General features: G+C 46.9%; 1 protein-coding gene across 1 annotated transcript in view; it reads right to left on the bottom strand.

Moving 5' to 3' along the window:
- The window catches only part of LOC310699093 (uncharacterized protein), a 37,173-nt gene extending 13,452 nt beyond the window's left edge, over positions 1-23,721 (bottom strand). The window contains exons 1-18 of the mRNA XM_083520710.1: positions 23,489-23,721; positions 22,320-22,396; positions 21,497-21,651; positions 19,538-19,668; positions 18,992-19,116; positions 17,851-18,021; positions 17,025-17,132; positions 15,941-16,087; positions 14,574-14,984; positions 13,467-13,704; positions 11,621-11,838; positions 9,920-10,108; positions 7,807-7,991; positions 4,483-4,675; positions 3,722-3,876; positions 2,514-2,620; positions 1,698-1,822; positions 462-806 (exon numbers count right to left, since the gene is read on the bottom strand). Coding sequence (XP_083376836.1) covers positions 462-806; positions 1,698-1,822; positions 2,514-2,620; positions 3,722-3,876; positions 4,483-4,675; positions 7,807-7,991; positions 9,920-10,108; positions 11,621-11,838; positions 13,467-13,704; positions 14,574-14,984; positions 15,941-16,087; positions 17,025-17,132; positions 17,851-18,021; positions 18,992-19,116; positions 19,538-19,668; positions 21,497-21,651; positions 22,320-22,392 — 3,076 coding nt within the window. The 5' untranslated portion in view covers positions 22,393-22,396; positions 23,489-23,721. The remainder of the gene's footprint in view (positions 1-461; positions 807-1,697; positions 1,823-2,513; positions 2,621-3,721; positions 3,877-4,482; positions 4,676-7,806; positions 7,992-9,919; positions 10,109-11,620; positions 11,839-13,466; positions 13,705-14,573; positions 14,985-15,940; positions 16,088-17,024; positions 17,133-17,850; positions 18,022-18,991; positions 19,117-19,537; positions 19,669-21,496; positions 21,652-22,319; positions 22,397-23,488) is intronic.
- Positions 23,722-25,050: the final 1,329 nt, after the last annotated feature.

Raw genomic sequence — 25,050 nt, 5'->3', positions numbered from 1 at the left:
AGCCTTGTGCACCAAGTAACTGCAGGGTGCCCCCTGGCTCCTGGCACTCAGGAGCAGGGTTTTTAAGTCAGAAGGCATAATGCTTCCTGGCAAGCCGCTCTGAGCCCAGCCATGGCTGGGGAGGACGGGGTATAAATAAAAAATATTATTATTATTCTGGAAGAGCTACAAGCTTGAAGGCAGCTGCAATTCCATTTGCACTGGGGCAAGGGAGCAAACAGGTGACAAGGGAGGTTATGGGGGGGCAGCAGCAGAAGGTCTGAAGGGCTCCATGGTGCCAAACGAGGCCACCAGCCCTCCTTCCTCTCAGGGCTCCAGGGCTGGCGGTTGGAGCCAGTGTCACGACTGGTTTAACCCTGTTTCTCCAAATGTGACCTTTTTTTGCATGGGATTGAGGGTGGCTGCATTAGGGACGGCTCGGAGGAGAGCCCCATTAGCCCACTGCTTTGAGATGCACATACCGGCTGCCTCCCTGTAGCGCAGGAATCCATCGCAGAGGCCCGTCAGCGGGTTGCAGCTCAGGCCTGGCTCACACCGGGGGCACATCGACTGGCAGTCCTGCCCAGAGAAGCCGGGCCGGCAACTCGTCTTGACATGGACGGCAGCAGCCGAACTGGCGTCAGGGTCTTCCAGGGCCACAAGGCGTGTCCCCCTGGCAAGGCGGTGGCCCCCTGCGGAGCTGACCACGGCGTCACACCCTGTGCCCAAGGCAGAGCACTGCTGCTTGGCAGCCTCCAGCGAAGGGAAGCTCAGGTCCAAGGAGGGCGCACCATAGAAGGACTTCTCAAGGAAGGTCATGTAGGAGCCTGAGGGGAGGGGAGAATCATAGAATTGTGGGGTTGGAAGGGACCACGAGGGCTCCTTACGGGGTCCTTGCCGCGGGATCACATTCATCCAGTGCTTTACCAACTGCACTGGCTCCCGGTGGAGTACAGGGTCAGGTTCAAGGTGCTGGTTTTGACCTTTAAAGCCCTATGCGGCCTAGGACCCACGTACCTACAGGACCGCCTCTCCTGGTATGCCCCACGGAGTACCTTAAGGTCCACAAATAACAACACTTTGGAGGTCCCGAGCCTCAAGGAGGTTAGATTGGTTTCAACTAAGGCCAAGGACTTTTCAGCACTGGCCCCGACTTGGTGGAACACTCTGTCACAAGAGACTAGGGCCCTGCGGGACTTGACATCTTTCTACAGGGCCTGCAAGACAGAGCTGTTCCGCCTGGCCTTTGGTTTGGACTCAGTCCGACTCTTATGTTTCCCTCCCCTTATGGTCTTGATTTATCGGCTATTCTAAAATGAGGCTGCATTTTAAATTGCATTTTAACCTGTATTTTTTTTTAAAAAAAAATCCCTCTCTCTTTCCCCTATTATGTTTTTACTGTGATTTTATTGGTGTTAGCCGCCCTGAGCCTGGCTCTGGCTGGGGAGGGCAGGGTATAAATAAAAATTGTTGTTGTTGTTGTTATTTAGTCAAACCCCCTGCAATTCAGGAATGCCCCATAGATAACAAAATGAAAACTCAGCCTGGATAGCTCAGCTGGTTAGAGTGTGGTGCTGCTAATGCCAAGGTCGCAGGTTCGATCTCTGTATGGGACAGCTGTGTTGCAGGGGGTTGGACTGGATGACCTTCGGGGTCCCTTCCAACTCTAGGATTCTATGAAATGAAAAATGTCTGCAGCCCAAAGCAGCTCTGCTTACCACTCTGGTGGGAGGCCTGGCATATCCAGCGGTGAGGCCTGTGGCACGGCTCAGCCTTCAGGAAGCCGGAGCTCAGGGCCAGCATGCAGGTTTCTATGTCCGAGGGACCCTGTGAGAGAACAAAGCTGGCCCCAAAGAGAATGAGAGAGGGTGAGGGAAGCCAGAGACGGCGCCTGGCAGGCCTGCTGACTTGTGCCCTTTTGAGGTGCTCACTGTTACATCTCGTCCCCTTGGCTTGGCTTCAGTCCCATGTTTCTCAGACAACCTTCTTGGAAATCAAAGCAAGTTGTTCAAGACTTGCAATTGCTAGATCCAGGCAAAAATAAGCCTGGTGAATGAAACAGCTCCTCTGAACGTTTCTCTATCAGACCTTCAGGACCTGAACAGCTCCTTAGGAGACCTCAAACTCCTTTGATAATTTTTTGGGCGGGTTGAGACTTTTCAACATACAATACAATAATAAAAAGTAATTAAATAAAAATAGAACTCCTTTGAAAGTTGCTTATGATAAACTAACTGTCTCCCAGCTTCAGCCTCTCCCCATACCTTCCCCCACATGCAATATGGTGACAATGATAGTGGCCAACCTTACTGGGTTCTTGTATGGATGGCAAGATGACTTGGCAGCGAGTGTGTTCAATCTCTGCACTACAGCTGCTTCTATTATTTATTGACTGATTATTCAGAAGTGGTTCTTATTAAGTTCCGTGAGATGCACTTCTAAGCAGGTGTGCACAGGATTGCCGTCTTAACAGACAAATGGCCCCAATCCACCCATCCCGCCCCACAGTCTCTTTCTCAGGGGTTCTTACTTACCGCCGCAAGGCTTTGTTGAAGGGTGCCCCATCGGCCCAATGCCACAAGCCTCTGCCACTGCGAAGCCCAGTCCAGACACTCACCTCTAGCTCTTTCTGCAGCCAGACCTGTGGAGGAACGCAGAAGGTGATTCTCCTTCGCCAGTCAAAAACACGCAGTGGGGATCTTGCCGGTCAGCGCACCCCAAAGGATGCAAACTGTGCAAAGCCACCAGAGACAGCAGGGTGGAGAGGCCTGAGTGCCAAGAAGATGCTGGGAGGAGCGCAAAGAGCCTAGACTGGGAAGCCCAGCGCCATTACCTATGTAGGGCCGGCTCTATCATGAGGCAGAGTGATCAGTGTTAGACACTCAACTGATCTAGACCTAATTTCCAGTCGCCGCAATGGCACCAGATTTCCCCCCAGTGGGATTTATTGTTGTTGTTGTTTTATTATTATTATTATTATTATTATTATTATTATTATTATTATTATTCATTTCATTTATATACGACTTTATATTTTAAATGAAATCTCAAAGTGGTTGACAACACATTTAAACAGCCAATCAAACATGAGGAAATCCCGACCAAAGAATTGTTGCAAGAGAAACTGATGGATTACGCGGAACTGGCGAAATTGACACACAAACTACGTGATAAGGATAACTGTGACTTTAAAGAAGAATGGGAACCTTTTACAAAGTACTTAAAGAAACAACAAAATGAACTGGACTCCTTGGCAGGTTTTGAATAAACATACACATTTTTTTATTGGTAACATATTGATAGATTAATTAAGGATCTTTAACATTTTACAATATGAAGAGAATAGCATATGCTGAGAAACCAGAGAGAGGAGCTGAGGGAAGTCTGGGGGGGGGAGGGTTTTCTTTTTCTTTTTAGGGGAGGGGGGAAATGAGGATGATGTATTTTTGATAAATTGTTATTGAAATTGAAATTCCTAATATATTTTTTTTAAAAATAAAAATAAACATCCAATCCAACAATCCAGAATGAAATGAATTCAAGCAAATGTTATCGTGTTTATTATTAACATAAAAATGAGATTACAAATTTATTTTATATCCTGTGTAAATACTTTTAGCTGGCCAGCCCTTGCTGGGTGGGGGCCCCATTTGTTTTTTCTTCCCTGGGGCCCAAATGACTCTTGGCAGCCCTGGGTGCCATTTCAGATACTCCCTGTGCACAGACCAGAGCAGCTGCTTACCAGATCTTGTGGGCTGCTCAGCGTGGCCAGGCTCCCACCGTGGAACCTCTGGCAGAACTTCAGGGCCTGGCTCCACTCAAGGGCCGCATCCAAGACAAGGAAGAGGCATTTGTCCTTCCTGGATCTCCAGGCCCTGGACTGGGGGCAGTACACATCTGCAGGAGGAAATGGCAAAGAACATGATGTGCACACCATTGGAGAAAAACAAATACATTTTCTTCTCACTGAATTTCTAGCTAATACAGTACATGTGTTACTTTAAACCATACAAGGCACTGTTTGTCTAACAATCTAGTCAGCACTTGCATGTAGCCTCTGTTTACTCTGCCCCTTAACCCTGAGCTATATTGTTGTTATTCTCTCCTGACAAATGTCTTTCTCTCTCTCATCTCCACCCAACCTATAAATAGTTCTTGCATGAATAAAGCCTTTGAACTCCAGAAACTGTAAGTGATTACGCCAATCTAATTCACACAACCTGCAAAGTCTGCTAACAAACACATCAGGCTTCCTTTTGCACACACACCAGCTGGGCTCATCACAGCTCACCCCTCCCCACAGCAAAATGATGCAGTCCAAACTGTTGGCTGTGTGAGATGGGCCCCAACGAAGCACCAGGTGTTGTATCAGTCATTCTGCCTCACCCAAGTCTCCTACCATGCAGGGTTGTGGTGAAGATAAAATGTGAAAGGGGGGAGGAGTCTCCTGCCCTGAGCTCCTTGGAGGAAGGGAGGGGCAAGTATACTTTTTAAAGAACACACCCCGATCCAGCACAAAGTACAATGCCTGTGGGGTGCACTTCCCCAGGTAGAGCTTGGTGTGAATGACTCCTTGAAACACGCAGAACCCCAAGTGCAGATTCTGCAGCCGCTGGTCCGGTAAGAGGCGAAAGGAGCTCTTGGTGTCCGTGGAACAGTCTGAACTGCTCAACAAGGAGACTCCGCCTGGTGCCACCTGCACAGAGAACAGGGGAGAAGCCTGCATGAATCACAGAATCAGAGAGTTGGAAGGGACCCATTGGATCATCTAGTCCAACTCCCTGCAGTGCAGGAATATGAACCTGTACGGGGATCAAACCCATAATCTTGGCATGATTAGCATCACACTTTTAACAACTGAGCTAACCGGACAGGAAGGAACACAATGGACAGAATAATAAACACAGAAGGAATAAGGATATAGTTTGAGTGCTTCACCTACAGATTTGTTAATCATTTAATGTGTCAAGATGAACGGATGCCGTTAATATTGCAGTTGTTGTATAAGGGAGTGTTATTTTGAATGGAATGGAATTGAGATCAATAAGATTTTGGAACGCAGAAACAAAGTAAATCATCAAACCATCAATTCTAGCACATGGGAGGCCTCCTAAATTACCGTATTTTTCGCTCTATAAGACGCACCAGACCACAAGGCGCACCTAGTTTTTGGAGGAGGAAAACAAGAAAAAAAAAATTCTGAATCTCAGAAGCCAGAACAGCAAGAGGGATCGCTGTGCAGCGAAAGCAGCGATCCCTTGTGCTGTTCTGGCTTCTGGGATAGCTGTGCAGCCTGCATTCTCTCCATAAGACGCACACAAATTTCCCCTTACTTTTTAGGAGGGAAAAAGTGAGTCTTATAGAGCAAAAAATATGGTATATAATTTGGCATCTGAATGACTGGGGTTCATAATTGTATTATAACTTGGCATTGTTATAATGAGGCTACCATTGGATTATTGTAACTGAAAACTAATTATTGAAGGGGGAAAACCCACAAACAACTGAGCTCATTGGCAAGCTGGCACAAGAACTCACACAGAGATACCCCACAGGTATTAGAGCTCCTTTCTTTGTAATAATAATTTAGTAATAATTTTATTATTTTTACACCGCCCATCAGATTGGGTTGTCCCAGCTACTCTTCCAACAGAATATAAAAACACAGCAAAACAATCAAACATTTAAAAACTGCCTTGAGATGTCACCCCGAAACTACAGACTTAAATCTATTTAACTCTCATGACTCCTAAGCAAGTAGTTTTTCTGTGAAAGGGACAAGGAACACCTAAAAGAAAATAGCAGCACTCACACAAAAATGCAATTTCTAGAGCTGGGAAATGCAGGGCAGTGGATGCTGTTCCAAGCTGGTTTCAAACCGGCAGTGCTGGTGGCTGCAAGTGTGCCATATCCCTGATGCTCATCTCCTTCCTCTAAATAATCTTGGGAAGTGTAGCTCAGCCCTCACAAAGCTACAATTCCCAGCACCCTTTTGGAACGGGGGTGTTTTAAATGAAGTATGGTGGGTATACAGCTGGTGTGAGGGGAAGAGAGACGGCCTTTGCCACTGAGGCTACCTGCCACCAAGTCAAATGGTTGGTCAGCGAGTCTGCACTCAATGGGCTGTTGCATTTTTAAAACATTGTGTTGCATTTAAACAACAACAACAACACTGACCTTTTATGTATATCTGTGCAGTGAGTCTTCACCTTTCCAAAAATAACATTGTGGTGGTTTCTAGTGGTAATGTTATAAGGGAATATTAGAAAATGGTAAAAATCTAATGTTACAATATTTTAAGACTGAAGACTAGGATAAACAAAGAGGGGAGGGATTTGCTGAACTAACAAATTGAATTGGAATACAGAAAAGGGAGGCGTGAGGAGGTCCGGGAAATAAGCAAATGAAAGATAAGTGATTGAAAGACTGAATTGTTTTTAACTATTTTTATTTTTCATTTTTCTTTTTTCTTTTTTCCTTTTTTGTAATATTTTGAAAATCTTAATAAATATCTTTTTTAAACAAACAAACAAAAATAACATTGTGGGCTGATTAATATTCTACAGCCTTTTAAATGTGTTTTAAAGGCTGTTTTTGTTTTGTTTTGTTTCTGTTCAAACAATTTATTTGTGCTTTTATCCTGTTCTTTAATCTTTTGAACTGCCCTGAGATCTTCGGATGAAGCAGGGTATATCAATGTAATTAATTAATTGGTGGTTTTTTGAAACGCATGAGCAACACCCCAGGACTTAGCCAAGAGGCCCCCAGCAGCATCAGGGTGAGGAATCTCCTGCTGCCCCGTCCGTCTCCTCAGGTTCAGGCTGGAAAATAAGCAGAAGAGGCAGTGGGGTTTTTCCCCCCAAAGGTACATAGAATCATAGAATGTGGAGCTGGAAGGGACCACAAGGCTCCTCAGTAGTGGCACCTTGGCTGTTGAACTTAATCCGATCCGAAAGTCTGTTCAACTCCTGAAACCATTCGAAAACCAAGGCGCGGCTTCTGATTGGCTGCAGGAGCTTCCTTCCCCCAAGCGGAAGCTGCAGTTGACTTCCTTTAAAACATTCACAAACCAGAACACTTACTTCCGGGTTTGCAGCATTTGGGAGCCGATTTGTTCAACAAATAAGCCGTTCGAGAACCAAGGTGCCACTGTATTCCAATGCTCTGTTTTGCAAGATTATTTGGCCCACCATGGGGCTCAAAACCATGACCCTGAACTATCCCAGAGCAGGTTGTTTTGAAGCACTATCAAGCTACTCCCGGAGTCTTGCATTTCTTTTCCTAAAACATTTGGGGTGTTGGCACCCCCTGCAAAGGACCCCACCCTCTGCTTGTCTTCCTATTCATTTTTCTCAGGAGCGGAGGGGAAATAAATGTGTGTGTGTGAGAGAGAGAGAACCAATCAGCTCCTAAAAAGAAGCTTGTATACATTTAAGCTGCTTTAAGGGGTGTGAATCGAAAGCAGTCTGGGTGACCCCTTATTGCCTACAACATATTGCTTTGTTGGAACGATTCAGTGATGTGAAAACAGAGACTCTTTGTGTGTTCTACTGTGACTTAAGAAAAATTTAGTAAGAACATAAATAAAAACTGGAAAAGGAGTTGCTGTGATCTAGCAACCACTTCAAATTAACCAATATCATAAAAAAAGCTTTTTCCCTGTAGATTTGAGAGACTGGAAAGAGACGACTGAGATTAAAAGCAGTCATAGAATGCAAATAAATAAATAAATAGGGTGGCCGATTCCTCCTGCACCCCTCACTCCACCACTATCAAAGAGTTTATCCCCTGACGTCATTCAGGAGAGGGAGTGCCAGTTCCATTTACCTGAAGGCAGGAAGGAGGGTCTGCGATGTTGCGGAGTCGACCATTTGGCTGCAGCCCCCAGAAAGCACATTTGAGGCGCTGGTCCAGCGCAAGCTCAATATAGACCAGGGACTGCTCTGGATCGGTGCACAGGGCTGACTGTTTGCCTCTGAGCCGAAGGAACCCAAACCACACGAAGACAGTGCCTGTGGTGAATCACAGAATCATAGAGTTGGAAGGGACCCCGAGGGTCATCTAGCCCAACCCCCTGCAATGTAGGAATCTCAACTCAAGCATCCAACCTCTGCTTAAAAACATTCAAGGAAGGAGAGTCTACCATCTTCAGATGAAGTCCATTCCACTGTTGAGCACTCCTTATGACAGAATGCTTAGTCGGGATCTCCTTTCTTGTAACTTGAAGCCATTGCTTTGAGCCCTACCCTCCGGAGTGGGGGAAAACAAAGCTTGCTCCACCTTCCATGTGACTGCCCTTGAGATATTTGAAGATAGCTTTCATATCTCCTCTCAGTCCGGATCCCATGTCTCACAGGAGCTAAAAGCTGCTTCCCATAACCCGAGATGAAGGTCACATGGTGACATCACACTGTCCCCTTAGTAGTAGTAGTAGTAATAATAATAATAATAATAATAATAATAATAATAATAATAATAATTTATTATTTGTACCCCGCCCATCTGGCTGGGTTTCCCCAGCCACTCTGGGCGGCTTCCATAGAAACCAAAAAAACACTAAAATATCATACATTAAAAAGTTCCCTGAACAGGGCTGCCTTAACATGTCTTCTGAATGTCAGGTAGTTGTTTATCATTTTGACATCTGATAGGAGGGCGTTCCACAGGGCGGGCGCCACTACCGAAAAGGCCCTCTGCCTGGTTCCCTGTAGCTTTGCTTCTCACAATGAGAGAACCGCCAGAAGGCCCTCGGCGCTGGACCTCAGCGTCCGGGCAGAACAATGGGGGTGGAGACGCTCCTTCAGGTATAGTAGCCCAAGCTGCTGCCTGCCCTCACCCCCCCTTTGTTCCTGGGCTTCATCCAGTGTTTTAAATTCGCCAGGCACCAGGCATGTTTTGTGACTGGCACAGGTCCAGTTGCGACCATGTGGCAATCTCTGGATGCCAGGTTGGCAACTACCTCTCCATCTGGCTGGCCCTTCTTTCTTAAGCAGGTAGGTAAAGGTAAAGGTAAAGGTAAAGATACCCTGACAGTTAGGTCCAGTCGTGGACGACTCTGGGGTTGTGCGCTCATCTCGCTCTATAGGCCAAGGGAGCTGGCGTTTGTCCGCAGACAGTTTTTCTGGGTCATGTGGCCAGCATGACTAAGCCACTTCTGGCGAAACCAGAGCAGCGCACAGAAACGCCATTTACCTTCCTGCTGGAGTGGTACCTATTTATCTACTTGAACTTTGATGTGCTTTCGAATTGCTAGGTGGGCAGAAGCTGGAACTGAACAACAGGAGCTCACCCTGTCGCAGGGATTCGAACCGCCAACCTTCTGATCGGTAAGCCCTAGGCTTGGTGGTTTAGACCACAGCGCCACCTGCGTCCCAAGCAGGTAGGTAGAAGAGCTTATTTATTGCATTTATAGCCCACCGTTTCCTCCAAGGACTCCATGGTTCACTCCCTCCTCAGTCATTGCCTACAACAACCCTGTGAGGTAGGTTAAGAGGCTGCGACTGACTCCAAGGTTACTCAATGAGCTTCATGGCTGGCTGGCTGGCTGGGGATCTGAACCCTGTTCTCCCAAGGTCCTGTTTTGACACTCTAACCACTATAGCACACTGGCTTCCTAGATTTACTTCTGCTATGGAGCAGCTCTTTTAATTAAGTTGGTCGACAAGTATGGGGAAAGCTAAATGTCACTGAAAGGTTCTGAAATATTTCCCCAGGTGCTTGTATTTGTTTTATTCTGAATTGTTTGATGGGATGTTTTAATGTGTTGCCAACCGCTTTGAGATTTTTCCTTTAAAATATAAAGCGGTATAGAAATGATAACAAAAGCAATATTCATTGGGGGGGAGTTGGTGCCTAGACATTCCATTGCAGCGACTGTAACTTAGGTTTAAGGTGCCATTTGGCGATTAGCTTATATATCTGGCTGCACCAGCCCACTTACCTGGGTCTTGGCTTGCAGTGCTGATTTGCACAGAGGAAGGCTTCTTTGCTACCAGTGTGCTCCAGCTCACCACGTTCCCAGGGAACTTCCACCGAGTCCTTGAGGCTGCCAGCTGCTTTATGGAAACCTCGGGCAAGGCTCGGTCCCACAGGTTGACTTCACTCAGGTCACCCACAAAAAGGCTGGTCCCTACAATGCAGCCCCAACATGCAGGGATGTGGTAAGAGCCCCTTAGAATCATGGAATCATAGAATCATAGAGTTGGAAGAGACCACAAGGGCCATCGAGTCCAACCCCCTGCCAAGCAGGAAACACCATCAGAGCACTCCTGACATATGGTTGTCAAGCCTCTGCTTAAAGACCTCCAAAGTAGGAGACTCCACCACGCTCCTTGGCAGCAAATTCCACTGTCAAACAGCTCTTACTGTCAGGAAGTTCTTCTTAATGTTTAGGTGGAATCTTCTTTCTTGTAGTTTGGATCCATTGCTCCGTGTCCGCTTCTCTGGAGCAGAAGAAAACAACCTTTCTCCCTCCTCTATGTGACATCCTTTTATATATTTGAACATGGCTATCATATCACCCCTTAACCTCCTCTTCTCCAGGCTAAACATGCCCAGCTCCCTTAGCCGTTCCTCATAAGGCATCGTTTCCAGGCCTTTGACCATTTTGGTTGCCCTCCTCTGGACACGTTCCAGTTTGTCAGTGTCCTTCTTGAACTGTGGTGCCCAGAACTGGACACAGTACTCCAGGTGAGATCTGACCAGAGCAGAATACAGTGGCACTATTACTTCCCTTGATCTAGATGCTATACTCCTATTGATGCAGCACAGAATTGCATTGGCTTTTTTAGCTGCCGCGTCACACTGTTGGCTCATGTCAAGTTTGTGGTCAACCAAGACTCCTAGATCCTTTTCACATGTACTGCTCTCAAGCCAGGTGTCACCCATCTCGTATTTGTGCCTCTCATTTTTTTTTGCCCAAGTGCAATACTTTACATTTCTCCCTGTTAAAATTCATCTTGTTTGTTTTTGCCCAGTTCTCTAAACTGTCAAGGTCGTTTTGAAGTGTGATCCTGTCCTCTGGGGTGTTAGCCACCCCTCCTAGTTTGGTGTCATCTGCAAATTTGATCAGGATGCCCTTGAGTCCATCATCCAAGTTGTTGATAAAGATGTTGAATAAGACCGGGCCCAAGACAGAACCCTATTGCCCAGAGATGAGGACCAGTGATGTGGGGGCATGGAGGTGAGAGATGGAGGGGCTACGGCTTTTCCCCAAGTCTTTGTTATGGGCCCAGCCTTTGAGGGGGAATCTTTTGATCTATACTTCCCCAGTGGTGGCAGCGGCCTGCAGTTGGAAGATGCCATTCACCACTACCTTGACAACTTCGCCATCGGGCTGTGGGTTCAAGGTCAACCTGCTGCTGCTGCTGCCACCAGCTCCCGCAAGATGTGCCTGGTCAGCTATGCGCTGAAGTGGAGGCAGCCAGAGTTTGCCCTCTTCCTCCTCTCTCCCTCTGGGCTGGAGTTCCACATCAAGGGGTAAGCAGGAGGTCCCTCCACTGGCAATGATGGTTTTAAATGATGCTCTCCTCACAGCTTTTGGTCTTGGATGTGGGTTTGAGGTTTTATGACATTTTATATGGGGTTTCTATACTACAGCCACAGGGCAAGCCTACAGCCTCTGAGCAAAGGAGGGACTTACCTCTGCTGCCCACTTCCAGCTGTCCAATTATCAGCTTCCCCCCAAGGGAGAGCCCCTTCCTCAGGAAGCTGCTACTCTCAGCGAAGTGTGGCTCCCAGAGAAATCCATCCACGAAGACCTTGAAGGACGGGTAGCCAGGAGCGCTGGAGACCGAGACGGCCACATGGTGCCAGGATCCATCCAGAAAGGAGCCCTGGGTGCCGCTGAACATCACTGACCTGCAAAGAGAAACCGGGAAGAAGTGATAGAATCATAGAAGTGGAATGGACAGCAAGGGTCAGCTAATCCAACCCTCTGCAGTGCAGGAATATTTTGCCCATTATGGGGCTCAAACCCACAACCCTAAGATTAAGAGTCTCATGCTCTAACAACTGAGCTATCTGGGTTCTCCTTTTAATAATAATAATAATAATAATAATAATAATAATAATAATAATAATAAGAAGTTTTTATTTATACCCCACCCTCCCCAGCCAAGGCCGGGCTCAGAGCGGCTTACAAGCAATAATAAAAACAAGTTGAATGATTACAACTTAAAAACAAAATTAAAATACAGCATTAAAATACTGAAACATTAAAATATAAAAATGTAGCCTCATCGCAGGAGGAGAAGGAAAAGAAAAAAGAAAGAGAGGGAGGGAATCAAATTGGCTCCAAGCCAAAGGCCAGGCGGAACAACTCTGTCTTACAGGCCCTGCGGAAAGAAATCAGATCCTGCAGGGCCCTTGTCTCATGAGGCAGAGCGTTCCACCAGACCGGAGCCAGAGTTGAAAAGGCCCTGGCTCTGGTTGAAGGCAATCTAACTTCCTTAGGGCCCGGGACCACTAGGGTGTTGCTATTTATGGACCTTGAGGCTCTCCGTGTGGCATACCAGGAGAGGCGGTCCCGTAGGTACGAGGGTCCTAGGCCGTGAAGGGCTTTAAAGGTCAAAAGCAGCACCTTAAATCTGACCCTGTACTCCACCAGGAGCCAGTGCAGCTGGAAAAGCACTGGGTGAATATGCTCCCATGGCAGAGACCCCGTGAGGAGCCCCGCTGCAGCATTCTGCACTCGCTAGAGTTTCTGGGACAGCTTCAAGGGCAGCCCCGCATAGAGCGAATTACAGTAGTCAAGCCTGGAGATGACCGTCGCATGGATCACTGTGGATCACTTTTACCTTTCCATTCTCAGGCTGGGATGTGTGCAGATAAATCAGCAAATGCATTTCAAAGAATACATTTCATGCCAGCTTCCTGGCTTGTTCAGATCACATCATTTATAGTCATGAGGTCAAAAATTATAATTTTGGAATTGCTGTAAATTGCTTGGTAGGTGGCTCGTTGATGAAACTCTCCTTAACTGAGGCCACATCCACATCAAGCACATTTAAAGCACACGACTCCCTCCCACACCCAAAGAATACAGGGAACTGGGATAATAGAATCATAGAGCTGGAAGGGACCATGAGGGTCATCTAGTCCAACCCCTTGCAGTGCAGAAATCTTTTTCCCAATGTGGGGCTCAAACCTACGACCTTGAGATTAAGGGTCGCATGCTCTGCCAGCTGAGCTATCCCCCTCACATAATGGACATTTGGAGTACAAAGAAACTTAGTGGCTTCCTGGCAACTGGGATGGTGAGAGGGCTGCGCCACCAGCTCGAAACATTTTGGTGCCCAAGTTAGAGCGGCAGCAAAGGACATAGAATCATAGAATTGTGGAGATATGTAATATATAGCATTATACACACACAGTATAGAAACCCCATATAAAATGTCATAAAACCTCAAACCCACATCCAAGACCAAAAGCTGGGAGGGAAGCATCATTTAAAACCATCATTGCCAGTGGAGGGATCTCCTGCTTACCCCTTGATGTAGAACTCCAGCCCAGAGGGGGAGAGGAGGAAGAGGGCAAACTCTGGCTGCCTCCACTTCAGCGCATAGCTGACCAGGCACATCTTGCGGGAGCCAGCGGCAGCAGCAGCAGGTTGACTTCGAACCCACAGCCCGATGGTGAAGTTGTTGAGGTAGCGGCGTATGGCACCTTCCAGCTGCAGGCTGCTGCCACTGCTGGGGAAGTGTAGGTCAAAAGAAAGGCGATACTCTGGAAGGGAAGGCAAAGAGGTCAGCCTCTGAACTTACCCAACAATGTGAGCACCCTCCTTTGCAGATTCTCTGGGAAAGCACAAAAAGCCTTTGTAGCCTTTTCCTGCCCTCCTTCAGCTATTCCTGGAAACAATCAGTGGTGGACTTGGAGGGAACTGAGAGGGTGGGCTGCAGGTCAGTCGCACTTTGAGACTGGCACAGGTCCAATTGCGACTGCGTCAAGATCTCTGGGTGATCTCCACCTGACTCTCCAGCTTTCTTATGCAAGCAAGTTAGCAGAAAGGCTTATTTATTTCATTTATCTCCCACCTTTTTCTCCAAGGAGTCCATAGTTCACCCCCCCTCCTCAGTCAATCCCTACAACGAGCCTGCAAGGTAGGCTAAGAGGCTGCGGCTGACTCCAAGGTCACCCAGTGAGATTCATGACTGAGTGGGGAGTTGAACCCTGATCTCCCAGGTCCAAAACCTGACACTCTAACCACTACACCATGTTTGGTTGTACTGCCCCCCCCCCCCCGTTGGAGGTGATGGTGTCTGTGCATGGAAAATGGTGTCTGTGCATGCAAAAAAAGAGAAAGAAAAAGCTGGCAGTCTTGCAACATGCAAAGGAAAGGTTGCACTGCTTGCAGATTTCTGACTATCATGCTCAGCTAGCAGATATATGTCAAGGAGAGAACCTGACAGTGCAGAAACTTCATTGGCCTCTGTTGACATGAATTCCAAGGAAACCAGGTGGAAGGGGCTTGCTGCAGGGACCCCCCATGTCTCTTTACAGAAACATCAATGTTTGCCCACCTTCTGCTGGTTCAAAAGCAAGGGGGACTCTTCTTTGTGTCCCCCCCCCAAAAAAAATCCACCCCAACCTACCTAGAGACGCGTTGGCCACAGTTGCTCCTATAATCCTCAAGGAGCCGAGGTTTGCGAAGGGAATGTCTTGGGCGCTGGAGAGACGGAAATGCTCCTGGTGGTCCAAGAAGCTTGCAAGGCCGTCAGGGTAAGTGAAGAGGCTCCATGTGCTGAACAGCCCAGGCAAAAAGGGCACCCCAGAAAAGTTCTTGCGCTCCAGGGAGCCGCCGAGATCTGTGGTGACACTGCCACGCACGTGGGTGGCATTGGATTCCAGGCTTAGACGGAAATGAGTGGCATCGGTGTGAAGGCCAGCCAAGGACAGGGTGCAGGAAGAATGACCAGGGAAAGAGAAGGTGACGTCAGCTGTGGCGTGCGGACCTATCCCTCCAGGGAGGGGAAAGTACACAGGCTCCGGCGGACCACAAAAATCTGGCAACAGAGATGGGAGCAAATTAGGCCCAGGGAAGGCAAGGCGGAGGAGCCTGCTGTTATTGGCGGAGCTCGACTCAAGGACTCCCAACACCCATTTCATTCAGAGCCTGTGAGAGGAAGTATCGGAGGGCTCCATCCCACAAGAAGCCCACCCGCCTTTTGGATCAGCCCCCTAGCACTCAGCCACTGCCTCTCCCCCCACCCCCTGCCGAGGCAAAAGGGATTGGAAGGGGCAGCGACCTACAAAAATTCACATGTGGAATCTGAGGTTCCCAAACTTGTCCCCCACCCTGAGATCTTGATGAAGGGTGGCATATAATTTATATAAGGGTGGCATAATTTCAATAATTATAATTATAATTCAAGGGGATGAAAGCTATCCCCCTACATGAGGGCTTTCTTCCAAGATTTCCCATAAAAGCCTTTGGAGAGGGATTTTGTCTCAGACTGTCAGCTCAGTCCTTCACAGGTTTGTTGCCAGCCCTTTGCATAGTCTGTTCCTCTAGTCTTTCTACCTAATTTATCAGGAATTTGCTAATTAGGGGTTTGCAATTCCTTGGATCTCAGAGTGGCTGGAGCAGAGTACAATTAATAACATTGTTACTGTTACCGTTACCGTTACCATTATTGTTACCGTTATGTTTATCGTTATCGTTAATCGATATCATACTGTTACGGTTATGGTTATGGTTACAGTTCTGGTTACCGTTACCGATATTGTTATCGCTATCATTATTATCGGCTGCTTTCCTTGAGATGATGTCCAGCATTTTAGATGAAAATCCAACAGTTTCACACCTGAGTGGTGCTTTTATACTGCAAATTGCTTTGTGATTTTAGCTCCCCTTTTCTCCACTCATGAGAAGAGAGGAGTTAAGAGGCAGCTCTCTCTCTCTGTCTGCTCCAGCCTGTCTGCGGCCCCTCTGTTGCCCTTGAGCATCTATGGCACTCACCATATCTGTGCTGGCAGACAAATCCTGTTATTTCGGTCGTAGGACGCTCATTGCACGGTCTGGTTTGCCATGTCCCATGCTGGGCCATATTGGTGGGCTGCAGACTCAGCACCACACAGTGGTCCTTCACCTGTTCGGGGGCTTTTCCTAGAGAATAGAGCAGCCAGGGGTTGTAAGAGCCCATATGAGCGGCTTCTAGCTACAGCCTCCTACCTTGTCTCCAGGAAGTCCCAACACACTTCCTAATGCTACCTTCATTATCACTTCCTGCACTTCTTTCCCACCCCAAGTGGGAAATGGGCAAGAACTTTAGGCCCATTCCACACCCTTCCCCCAGCCTCAACACCCCATCCCAGAGCCCATTTGTGTGGAGAAGGAACCCCAGCTGAGTCAATGTGGTATTGCAGACTAGGGCCTGGGAGAGACCAGGGTTCAAATCTTAATTTGGGCATTGTTGTTGTGGGGATTAAGGGTGGAGGGAAAGAGCTCCTTGTAGAAAAATGTGGGATATGAATGCAATAAATAAATAAATAAATAAATAAATAAATAGGGGCAATAAAATAATAAAGAGCCCCAGGTCTTATGGAGCAAGTCTTATGAGGGACAGTAGAGAGAGTTGGGTATGTTTAGCCTGAAAAAGAGGAAACTGATGGGACAGATGAGAGCCATCTTCAAATATCTTAAGGTCATCATATGGAAGATGGAACAAGCTTGCTTTCTCCTGCTCTGGAGCCTAAGACTTGAACCAATGGATTCAAGTTACAAGAAAGAGGATTCTGACTAAATGTTAGGAACAGCTTTAGGGCAGTACGAGCTGCTCAACTGAGGACTGGACCCCCTCAGAAGGTGGTGGCCTCTCCTTCCTTGGAGGTTTTTAAGCAGAGGTTGGATGGCCATCTGTCATCATGCTTGAGTTGAGATTCCTGCATTCCAGGGGGTTGAGTTGGGGTCCCTTCCAACTCTACAAATCTATGATTCTAGTTTTTATGCAGTTCTGGACGGCAACCAAGAGTTCTGACACAGAGAACCAGCTGTGATTCAGGACCCTTCTGTTCAGGAGCGATCATGCTTAGACTCAACATACCCAGATGCCACCGGAAATAGGCTGGGGGGGCTGACGAGTCGCTCCACCTCCATGAGGTGCCAAAGCGCAGCCCGATCCACATCTGCCAGCCGTCCTCAGGAAAGGCATCTGGGGAGGAAAAGGAGAAACCATCACAGATGTTTCTTGGTAAGGATTAGATGGCCAGCTCCCCGCACCCTCTTCCAGTGCAAAACCATCACTACTACCTCCCAGTTTGAATGGGGACAATAAATGCCACCATCTCATAGAATCATAGAATTATAGGTCTGGATGGGACCCGAGGGTCATCTAGTCTGACCCCCTGCAATGCAGGCATACACAGTTGTCCCATACGGGGATCAAACCTGCAACCTTGGCATTATCAGCACCACACTGTACCAACTGAAGAGGAGGAGGAAGAGAGTTATTCGGAGGGCGGCATTTGGGTACAGGTGCTCTTTTAAGTTTTGAAAATCTCCACTGTTAGTTTCATTTTTTGCTGCTTTTGACTGTAAGCATCTTTAAAGGGGCATTTGCCCAGAAAAGCAGCCCCCAAAATATTTAAAATATAAAGAGATAAATGGCAACAGCCATCCCCTAAGGGCACTTAAAAAACTAATAAGAAGCGCATATCTCAATTGGCAGAGCATGAGATTCTTTATCTCTGGTTCGTGGGTTCGAGCCCTGTGTTGGGCAAAAGGATTCCTGCACTGTGGGGGCTGGACTACTAGATAGGTGGTCCTTGTGGTCCCTTCCAACTATGAGTCTATTATTCTAAGAGGAGCCCAGCTAGATCAGCCCAAAATGCTACTGTCTTGGCTACTGGTTTGCTGCTTCCATCCCTCACCTGACAGGAAGGTGTTCTGCTCCTCATCTCCAACAATTGCGAGGCCCTCCCCAGATTCCTGGCAAAAAGACTGGGCCTCTCTCCATGACCTCAGTTCCCGGAAGGATGGGAAATGGAAGGCGTAGCAGTGGGAGTGGAAGGGCACTTTCCTCACAGAGCCAGGGAGGGCATCTAAACAGGAAAGGCACAAGGGGAGAGAGAGAGGTACAAGAAGGTGCAGCTATGAAGTTGGTGGGCAGGTCCACATTTTAGATTAATGTAAATGGTGAACTCCTCACACTGCCTTTATTTCCCCTTCATCCACCCAGCGTTCTCCTCCACATTTTCTCCTCCTGAAATCCAGAGATCCCCTTTGCACTTCCCCCAGCAGGGCTTTCGACAAAATCCCCCATGATATTATTGTGAAGGTAAAATGTGAGCTGGACGAGGAAACCGTTAGATGGATTTGTAGCTGGTTGCCTGGCTGAACCCAAAGTGTGCTCATTAATGGTTCCTCGTCATCCTGGGGGGAAAGGGGGGCTGCCGCAGGGCTCTGTCCTGGGTCCGCTGTAGTTTAACATCTTGGATGAAGGAATTGAGGGGATGCTCATCAAATTTGCAGATGACCCCAAAATGAAAGGGGTAGCTATTGCTACAGAAGACAGAATCGGGTTTCAAGATGACCTTAACGGATTGGAGAACTGAGCCCAAACTAGCAAAATTTCAACAGGGACAAATGTAAGGTTCTGCACCTTGGTAGGAAAAACCATCTGCACAAATATAAGATGGGGGACACCTGGCTTACTAGTAGTACATGTAAAAAGGGTCTAGGGGTCTTAGTGGACAACAAGCATAACATGAGTCAACAGTGTGATGCACAGAGGAGAGGCCTGTCAATGGCTACTAAGTCTTGAAGCGTCAAGGGACCCCTTCCATGCCGACCCTGGGTGCTGGGGAGGTAAAACCCAGCCAGATGGGCAGGATATAAATACTACTACTACAACAACAATTACTACTACTACTATTAAAATTAGTGAGGGCTGCTGGGGTTGGCTCTCTCCATTCATCAGCAAAATGCAGTATTTCTATAGCCTCCCTCATTATGCCTCCTGCTGGCTGCTGAATGTCGAGGCTGGGAAGGAGACACCCTCTTTGCTCTTACCTTTCATGGGCATCTCACAGATGAAGGAGACATTGGCACCGCAATCCCAGTCCCTCCACTGGCCAGCGTAGATGCCCACGAGCTGTGTGCAACGCTCCTTCTTGGGGTATCCTTGGAGCCAGTTTCTGATAAAGCAGAAAGAGTTCAAGATCCAAAAGCAAAGAACTTGCTTCTGATCTCTTAGCAAACCACTTTTATAGCTCCTTCGGCAGAGCAGGAAGAAGAAGAAGAAGAGTTTGGATTTGATATCCTGCCTTTCACTCCCCTTCAGGAGTCTCAAAGCGGCTAACATTCTCCTTTCCCTTACTCCCCCACAACAAACACTCTGTGAGGTGAGTGGGGCTGAGAGACTTCACAGAAGTGTGAATGGCCCAAGGTCACCCAGCAGCTGCATGTGGAGGAGCGGAGACACGAACCCGGTTTCCCAGATTACGTGACTACCGCTCTTAACCACTACACCACACTGGCTCTTGATCTTGGGGTTGTGGGTTGAAGCCCCACACTGGAGCCCTCTGCCATCAGAGCCACGCATCAAGGTTCTCTTACCTGTACCAGCTCTGCGATAATGGGGTCCCATCCACCCAGGCGAGCTGACTGCTTGCCTCTCGCCATGCTAACCCGATCCAGTAGTGCAAGGCGTTTTCCCGGGTGCTCTCTGAGAGTTCCGTCAGGAACATCTGTGCAAAGGCAGCATAATAAAATCATAGAATCATAACATTGTTGAGTTGGAAGGAACCCCAAGGGTCATCTAATCTAAACCCCTGCAATGCAGGAATCTTTTTGCCCAATGTGGGGCTTGAACCCACAACCCTGAGATTAAGAGTTTCATGCTCTCAGATTGTTCTTTGCTGAAAGAAAATTATATGAAGATGATGCATAGATGGTATATAACTCCAGTGCAGTTAGGTAAAATGTATAAAACCAGTTCAAATGTGTGTTGGAAGTGTAAGGAAAAGGAGGGGACATTTCATCATATGTGGTAGGATTGTAATGAAATTAAAAAGTTTTGGGAAATGATATACAATGAACTGAAGAAAATGTTCCATCTAACATTTTTTAAGAAACCTGAAGCATTTCTGTTAGGGATTGTAGGAAAAGACCTGCCAAGGAAGCTGAAAAATATCTTCATGTATCCAACAACGGCGGCGAGAGTCTTAATAGCACAAGGATGGAAGAATGAGGAAACCCCGACTAAAGAACTATGGCAAGAGAAACTGATGGACTATGCAGAATTGGCAAAATTGACACGTAAACTATGGGACAAGGATAACTGTGACTTTAATGATGAATGGAACCTTTTACAAAGCACTTAAAGAAACAACAAAGTGAACTGGACTCCTTGGCAGGTTTTGAATAAACACTCACAAACTTTTTATGGACAATAACCAGCCAGATAAATTAAGGATTTATACAGTTTTGTAATATGCAGAGAATAGTATTTGTAGAGAAACCAGAGACTGGAGCTGAGGGAAGTCAGGGGGGGAGGGGAGGGGGGGTTATTTTATGGGGGGAGGGGGGAATGGGGGGAATTAAGGATGATATGTATTAAGATAATATGTTTTGTTTAAATTTGTAATAAAAATATTTTTTTAAAAAAAGAGTTTCATGCTCTACCGACTGAGCTGTCCTGCAGTGGGAGCAAAGGCAGGCAGCATAACTTTCGCCACTTTCCCAACAGTCTCTGCCAGGGACTTCTACAGGAAAGGGGCCATGGCTTGGTGTTAGGGCAATTGCTTTGCATGCAGAAGGCAGCATCTCTGGGTAGCGCTGGGGCAGCATCCTTGCATGAAATCTTGGAGAGCTGCTGCCAGTCAGTGCAGACAATGCTCAGCTAGTTGCACTAGCTGTTTATGTTCCTGGGCTCAGGAAATGACCTAGCCGACCTGGGACTCAAGAGCCCTCATTGGGTGCAGAATAGAAAAGGGTTCTGAACAGTGTTAGAAATTCGCCAGGTGCCAGGTGCATTTTGCAGAGATCTCTTGGTTCGCCTCCTCCTCAGTTAATCCCTACGACGACCCTGCGAAGTAGGTTAAGAGTCTGTGATTGACTCCAAGGTCACGCAGTGAGCTTCATGACTGGCTTAGTGGGTAGTTGAACCCTGATCTCCCAGGTCCTGGTTCAACTCTTCAACCACTACAGCACACTGGCTTCCTAAAGAAATTCTGCTATGGGACCACTCTATCAATTAAGTTGGTCAATAAATATGGGGAAAGCAAATTGTCACTTTGAGAAGGATCTGCAATATTTTCCTTGAAGCTTGAATTCCCCCCCCCCCTTCTGGATTGTTTGATTGGATGTTTTAGTGGGTTGTCAACCACTTTGAGATTTTTCCTTTAAAAGATAAAGCAGAAATGAAACACGGCACCTAGAGCACCTGGCCATTGCCATACCTGGGTCAGATCTGGATTCTATGCCAGGCAGTCATCCTCAAGTGAGGTTTCCCTCGCTTCCTCCCTCCCAAACTAAAGCATTCCCAGCCTGCAGCTTGCAAAATCCACCTCTTACCTGCTTGTGGTAATCCTTGATGACAACCAGGTCTGCCTTTTGGTCCCTGCAGAAGACTCTGGCTTCACTCCAGGACAGAACAAGAGAGCCAGCTGGGATGTAAAGGCAAAGCTCATTCCTGTACAGGATCCACCTTGGGGGGCACAACCCCAGCACTGTGTGGAAAGGAAAGGTGGCATCAGTAAAATGTTATCTTCTTGTTGCTAACTTTCAAAACAGTAGCTTCTTGTTCCCACCTCTCAAAGCTGGGGATTTGGACAAAGGAGGGAAGGGGCATGTCAGATGGTGTTCCTGGGCACTAGAAATGCTTTTGGGTTGGGCCTGCTTGCTGGTCTGGGAACCACAGAATCATAGAATAGGAAGGGACCCAGGGGTCATCTAGCCCAACCCCCTCCAATGCAGGAATCTCCACTCAAACATCCATGACAGATGGCCATCCAATCTTTGCTTTAAAACCTCAGTTGAGCAAAAAAGAACAATAACTCCAACTTCCCGCATTGCAGAGCGTTGGACTAGATGACCTGTGTGGTCCCTTCCAAATATATGATTCTATTATTCTAAGGAGAACTGCTCTTGCTGGTTACAGACAGCCTTTCTCTCCTTTGCCTTGCCAGCCTAACAGTTCTGGAAGGGTTGACTCTGACACCTAGGACTTTTGCATGCACACACACACACACACACACATAATTTTATCCACAGATAAAATGACTCAGAATTTGCTCAGTTGCGTCCATAAGAAGAAGAAAGAAAAGCCAGGGCACTTGAAATAAATATTGTGATCTTCCCACTTTTTATCTCTTGTCTTCCTCCAGGAACTTCCTACCAGAACTGGCGAAGAGCAACCCCAACACGACTCGGACTATCATCTCTGATCTCCTTAGAGCCGCTGACTCCATCACCCTAAAATCGAAATTACATCACAGTTAGTCTTTCTCTGGGATAGGAGATCTCCATCCCCTGCCAGGACATGTTCCCAACCCAGTCAAGGAACAGACTGCATACTGGTCTTCCTTATGCCTTCAATTCAATGCTACCAATTCATGTGGTAATGGAGCAACTTTTCTGGTCTCTGTACCCAGCAGTGTTCAAAATTCCCCAGGTGAAAAAGACGAAAGATTTATACGATCTGAGGAGAAGCCAGAGTATATTTAAGAACTATCTTAAGAAACATTGTAAAATTAATGAGTGTTAAAATGATGCGGCTTTAGAAATTAAGTGGATTACAGCTGTAAAGATTAAGTTAAAAGAAAAGAAAGGTTAACAATTAGATAAAATTAAGGGTGAGGATTTGCTGAACTAAATATTTGAAATTGGAATGCAGAAAGGGGAGGTATGAGGAGGTTGGTGAAGTAAGTTTTAAGAAAACAAGGATTTGAAATTATTTTTGTTTTGGTTTTTTTCTTGATTGTGTTTGTTTGTATTGTTGTGTTTGATTATATAATTTGTGAAACTTTAATAAATATCTTATATTAAAAAAATCCCCAGGTGAGTTTTGCAATGGGCAGAGGTCCAATTGTGACCACGTGGAGATCTCTGGGCACCAGGCTGGCAACTGACATCTCCATCTCGCTGGCCCCTCCAGCTTTCTTAAGGATGTAAGCAGAAGAGCTTATTTATTGCATTTTTATCCTACTTTTTCCTCCAAGGAATACATGGTTCACCCCCAACCATAAAAAAACAAACAATCCAGAATAAAACAAAGTCAAGCTTCAAAGGAAGTATTTCAGATCCTTCTCAAAGTTACACTTGGCTTTCCCCATATATATTGACTGGCTTAATTTATAGAGCTGCCCTGTAGCAGAAAGACTCTAGGAGTGGTTAAAGCACCCAGTATGGATGCTTACAAAATGGCCTCTGTGCTCTCACAAAAGACACACACACACAAAAAAAAAACCCAGGATGGTTGAGGAGCAGTTGAGGGGTCTGAAATAGGCAACCTTTCCTATGTGTGTGTAAGAGAGAGTGGCAACGCCCACAGCATCGCACACACACCCAAAAATCCCGCTTGCTTTGGGGCGCTGCCGAGCAACTGATAACTCTAGGCAGGCTTGGTTTAAAGGTTCCAGCCACTAGGCCGAAACACAGCCTGCCTTTTGTTACTAGTTGTTGCTGCTGGTCATAGATCATAGAATGGTCTAGTTCTGATGAGATGAAGAGTCTCGTGGTCTACTGGTGATGATCAGTGCTGGGGGGAAACAAGGCATTAGGAAATAAATTTTGACTCAAAAACAATAACTACGGGGGGGGGGGGACCACACACACACCAAAAACACCCATAGTCGGACAGGTGAAAAAATGGATGAGGCAAAAGCAGCACCTCCCTTGGTCAAGAAGAGAGCAGAATGGTGGCCCTTTTGCAGAATGACCATGTTTTTGCGGCAGACCTCAACAGATTTGTTCAACAACATCTGGTTAGGATGGGGAGACAGCTGCCCCTGTTGAATTTCTGCCTGCCAATGCAGGAATCGTTTGCCCAATATGGGGCTTGAATCCACAACTCCGGATTAAGAGTTTCATGCTCTTACCAACTGAGCTTTCCCATTGTCCTACCTGGGGATGAAGGAATTTTTTGCCCAATGTGGGTTTGAACCCACAACCCTGAGATGAAGCACCTTGTGCTTTACTGACAGAGCTATCACACCTATTTAGCTCTCTGAAGCAGTATGTTTCTGATGCTGAATTTTTTTCCAGTTGCTTTTGCTTCATGAAAGCTCAGTCAGTAGAACATGAGACTATTAATCTCAGGGTGGTGGGACTAGATGACTATTAATCTCATGGCAGGGGGTTGGACTAGATGACACTTGCGGTCCCTTCCAGCCATACGATTCTATGATTCTAACGCTGCAATCCTAAGGCTCATATAAGACAAGAGCACCTCACCTAATTGACCGACACAATACTTTGGGGCATTACCATGAATGAATGGTTCTTTTATGCGCTGACAGTGAGATGTCTGAAGAAGGGGAAATGTACCAGGCCAAAAAATCAGTGAACAATGGCTGCATTGACTCGACTGTATGTGTTGAAATCCTGTTTGCGTCAAGAGGAGCAGGAACGACGGAAGCTGCTTTAAGTGACCCTGGAGCAGCAGGCTTTGATGTGTTGACTTTATATCAAAAGATTTATATCGAAAGATGGCCCCTTTCCAAGACTAGCCTAAAAAGTGAGAACAATCTGTCATTTCTCAACCTGAGATAGCTCAGTTGGTGGAGCATGAAACTCTTCTTCTGTGGGTCGTGGGTTCGAGCCCCGCATTAGGGGACAGATTCATGACTTGTGGGGAGTTGGATTAGATTATCCTTGGGCTCTACAGTTCCATGATTCTAAGCTTAACGCTGAAACAAGCTCATAATCCAGTGCTATTCCATGGACTAGGTAGACCACTGTTTCAGCTCCGTTGGTTAGAGCGAGGAGCTGGTAATGCCAAGGTTTGATCCTGTATTGGCAACCTGCATATTCTGCATTGCAGAGAGTTGAACTAGATGACCCTTGGGAGGAGAGGGGGCCAGGAGACAGACATGCTGTCAGGGGTTCAGGAGCAGAGGCAAGGGCAA

Source organism: Podarcis liolepis, assembly GCF_965112155.1.
Source record: "Podarcis liolepis genome assembly, contig: HAP1_SCAFFOLD_105, whole genome shotgun sequence".
NCBI lineage: Eukaryota > Metazoa > Chordata > Lepidosauria > Squamata > Lacertidae > Podarcis > Podarcis liolepis.
The sequence above is the reverse complement of the archived record's forward strand: the minus strand, read 5'-3'. Positions and strand labels throughout refer to the sequence as shown.